Consider the following 2,955-nt stretch of genomic DNA (forward strand, 5'->3'; position numbering starts at 1 on the left):
AAACCCATACCACTCCATTTAATACATACTTCTCCCCACACATATTCTTGCATACAAGTTGGATCAGAACAAGTACTTGAGAACGGGGTGCATCATATGCATCTATCAATACATCTTACACATAATAGATTCCAATTTCATATCTCAATATCATAGAATAAAGATCCACCACATATGAATTACAAATATGACCATAGTCATGTTAGGAAGCTCATATGGCACTAAGATCTATGAAAACAAAAGAGAAATAGATCAAACTACTGTCATAAACCCATAGTTTAGACGTGGACTACTCCCCCCATCAACATAGTGTTTATTTGGAAAATGTTGGAGAAGGCGGAGTTTCCCCTCCAATCTACGCTGTTGCAGCCTTTGTTTTGGTGTTTCTGTCTCTCGGTGGCTCTCCCGTCGAGGAAATCCTATGGGGGTTGTATATAGGTTTTTTTAAAGGTCAAATAGAGTCCATGGACGAAAGAATCAGGCAAAACGGACGGTCGATAGCGAAAAGAGGCACGGTGGAGCGCCCACCCTTGCTGGGCGCGCCACCTATGCTCTTTTGGGCAACATGCCCTCCCTCGTGAGGTCCAAGCGCTCCAAATACTTCTCGTGGTAAAATAATGACGTCCACAAAATTCTAACTCAATTTAACTCTGTATAGGTCCTTCAAAGTAAAAAATACACAAAACATGAGGTTTAACCCAAATAAAGAGGATAACTGGTAAATCCCCATAAATCGATACAAAACATGGATATAATATCATATATGTTAGAAATATGTGAGAATATGTGTCAATTAAGTACAAACTTCATGTATGTATTTTACATGCATCAACGACATATTGGTATGGTATGATATTTATTTTTCTTTCTCCTTCTTTCTGCTAGGACATTAATTTGAACTCCGTTTGTGATAGCCTGCAAGTGGAGAGGTAACAAACTTTGCGCCTTGCATATTGAAGCTTTCAAGTGTCTTCTTGATGTATCGTTCAGGTGGAAACCAAAGCAACTTCTTTATCTATCACAGGAGATCTTGATATTTGTTTAGGTGGTCCTAAATCCTTCATTGCATGGAGAACAATCCTCTTTGTGCCATTTTCAACAATTAGCAAATCATCGGCATATAGCAAGACAATATGAAGTCTCCCTTGCCGTACCTCTTCGTAAAGACATAATGATCATGTTGTTCTTTATGGTAACCAAGTTCAGTTATGAACGACTCAAACTTCTTGTATCACTCATGAAGAGCTTTTTAAAGGCCCATGAGCTCTTCTTCAATCCGCGCACTTGGTGCTCCTTACCTGCAACCGCAAATCTTTCTGGCTGCTCCATGAATATCTCCTCCTCTAGGTCATCATGTAAGAATGTTGTTATTATATCAAGCTGTTTAATTCTAAGTTCATGGTGGTAGCAATATCAAGCACAACTCGAATCCAAGACATCTTTATCACCGAAGAGAATACCTCATCAAAGTCAGTACCATTTTTCTAACTGAAACCTTTAGCAGAGGGCAACAAAGGAAGCGAAAATAATGGATATCAAAAATGTTGGAATAATGCGATTAGCGCATCTTATCCATAACACGTAGAACTTTTTTTTCCGATCAAAGGCATTTCCCTGTGCTTTATATAAAAAGCAGCAAGTCTGGGTTCCCTGTGATAGAATGTCGAATATCGATGTAAATACTCGATTTATGAGCATTGGCAAGTAAACAAAACTGAAGTAGCACACAGCACATGAGCAGCTCCACGGAGTATTGCCCTTCTTTTCACAGATTTATGAATACTTTGCAAGGAATGCAGATATACCATCAGCACACGCACACGTCTCTTTCTTCTTGAGGCCTACTTTGGTTGGAGCCTGAGCGCGAAGGCCTGCAGCGAGATGAGCACCTGCCGCAGCCGCTCCCTGGTCTCGGCGTGGATGAGGTTGCCGTCGGCGTCGAACTTGGGCGGGTCGTCGTAGGCCTTGACGTGGAGCTCCGGCTTGTTGATGAAGTGCAGGTCCAGGAAGACCCCGACCTGGCGGAGGTGGAACGCCGCCCTGCCCCCGCCGAAGCTGCCGCCCGCGCACACGATCGCCGCCGCCTTGTCCGCCCAGCAGCTCTTCTTGCCTCGCGACCCCCAGTCCAGCGCGTTCTTCAGCGTGGCTGCCACGATCATCGGAGCGTGTGAGGCATATGAAGGACAGAGAGGATGGGACTGCAGAACTGGAGCCCGAAAGTTGGACAGAAAATGTAGTAGTAGTACCGGTTATGGAGTAGTTGTACTCCGGCGAGGCGAAGATGAAGCAGTCAGCGGCGCGGACCCTGTCGCGGAACGCCTCGACTTCCGGCGGGAAGCAGTCGCCGTCGTCGGTCTCGAGGTCCGGGTTGGCCATGGGCAGGCCGGAGATGTCGACGTGGTCGATGTGCAGGCCCGGGATGGACTCTTGGCACAGCTCCTGAGCTTCAGTTGACAGAGGAAACAAACAGCACGAACGGCGTCAGTCAGTTCGTGTAACGACAGCTTGAAAGTGAAATAACAGGCCATATAATCATGGACAAACGGTGCATCAGTCAGTACGTACCGGCGCGGATGAGGCCGGCGTGCCACGAGTCCTTGCGGAGGGAGCCGCAGAAGGCGGCCACGCGGAGGACGGTGGGCTTCGCCGGCGCTGTCGACGATGGCACGGCTTCCATGATGATGATGATTGATTTACTTCCTTCTCTCATGGAGGCCATTGGTGCTTATAAGAAGACCGGATTTCATCCACCAGGTCGTCAGCTGATCGTGCCTCGCTGAAAGGGAGAGAGCGACCAGACTTCTGATATCATACATAATCTGTATTATTGTGACGAGCAGCTAGAAGAGGCATACCTACTCTCCACGTGGGTCTTCGTATGGTCCGTGCTCGGACGGCCGGAGAGATTCTCATCCATGGCGTCATATTCCCGATCATTAGCTAGCTACCTAATTC

At 46.7% G+C, this 2,955-nt stretch overlaps 1 protein-coding gene across 1 annotated transcript; it reads right to left on the reverse strand.

Annotated features, from left to right (window-relative positions):
* Nucleotides 1-1,761: 1,761 nt before the first annotated feature.
* LOC124668014 (probable NADPH:quinone oxidoreductase 1) lies at nt 1,762-2,677 on the reverse strand. Its single transcript, XM_047205222.1, has 3 exons — nt 2,566-2,677; nt 2,247-2,444; nt 1,762-2,146 (listed from the first exon to the last, which is right to left on the reverse strand). Exons 1-3 carry the CDS (start codon nt 2,675-2,677, stop codon nt 1,842-1,844), a joined length of 615 nt encoding a protein of 204 aa, XP_047061178.1. The 3' UTR covers nt 1,762-1,841.
* Nucleotides 2,678-2,955: the final 278 nt, after the last annotated feature.

This window comes from Lolium rigidum, chromosome 6 (assembly GCF_022539505.1).
Source record: "Lolium rigidum isolate FL_2022 chromosome 6, APGP_CSIRO_Lrig_0.1, whole genome shotgun sequence".
Classification (NCBI taxonomy): Eukaryota; Viridiplantae; Streptophyta; class Magnoliopsida; order Poales; family Poaceae; genus Lolium; species Lolium rigidum.

What these genes read in the sequence shown, in the direction of transcription:
- LOC124668014 (XM_047205222.1), bottom strand. Translation starts at nt 2,677, where the DNA reads ATGGAAGCCGTGCCATCGTCGACAGCGCCGGCGAAGCCCACCGTCCTC. An exon ending in CGCCGGCCTCATCCGCGCCG is followed by an intron (nt 2,445 to 2,565) that starts GTACGTACTGAC and finishes TGTCAACTGAAG; the next exon opens with CTCAGGAGCTGTGCCAAGAG. An exon ending in GTACAACTACTCCATAACCG is followed by an intron (nt 2,147 to 2,246) that starts GTACTACTACTA and finishes TGATCGTGGCAG; the next exon opens with CCACGCTGAAGAACGCGCTG.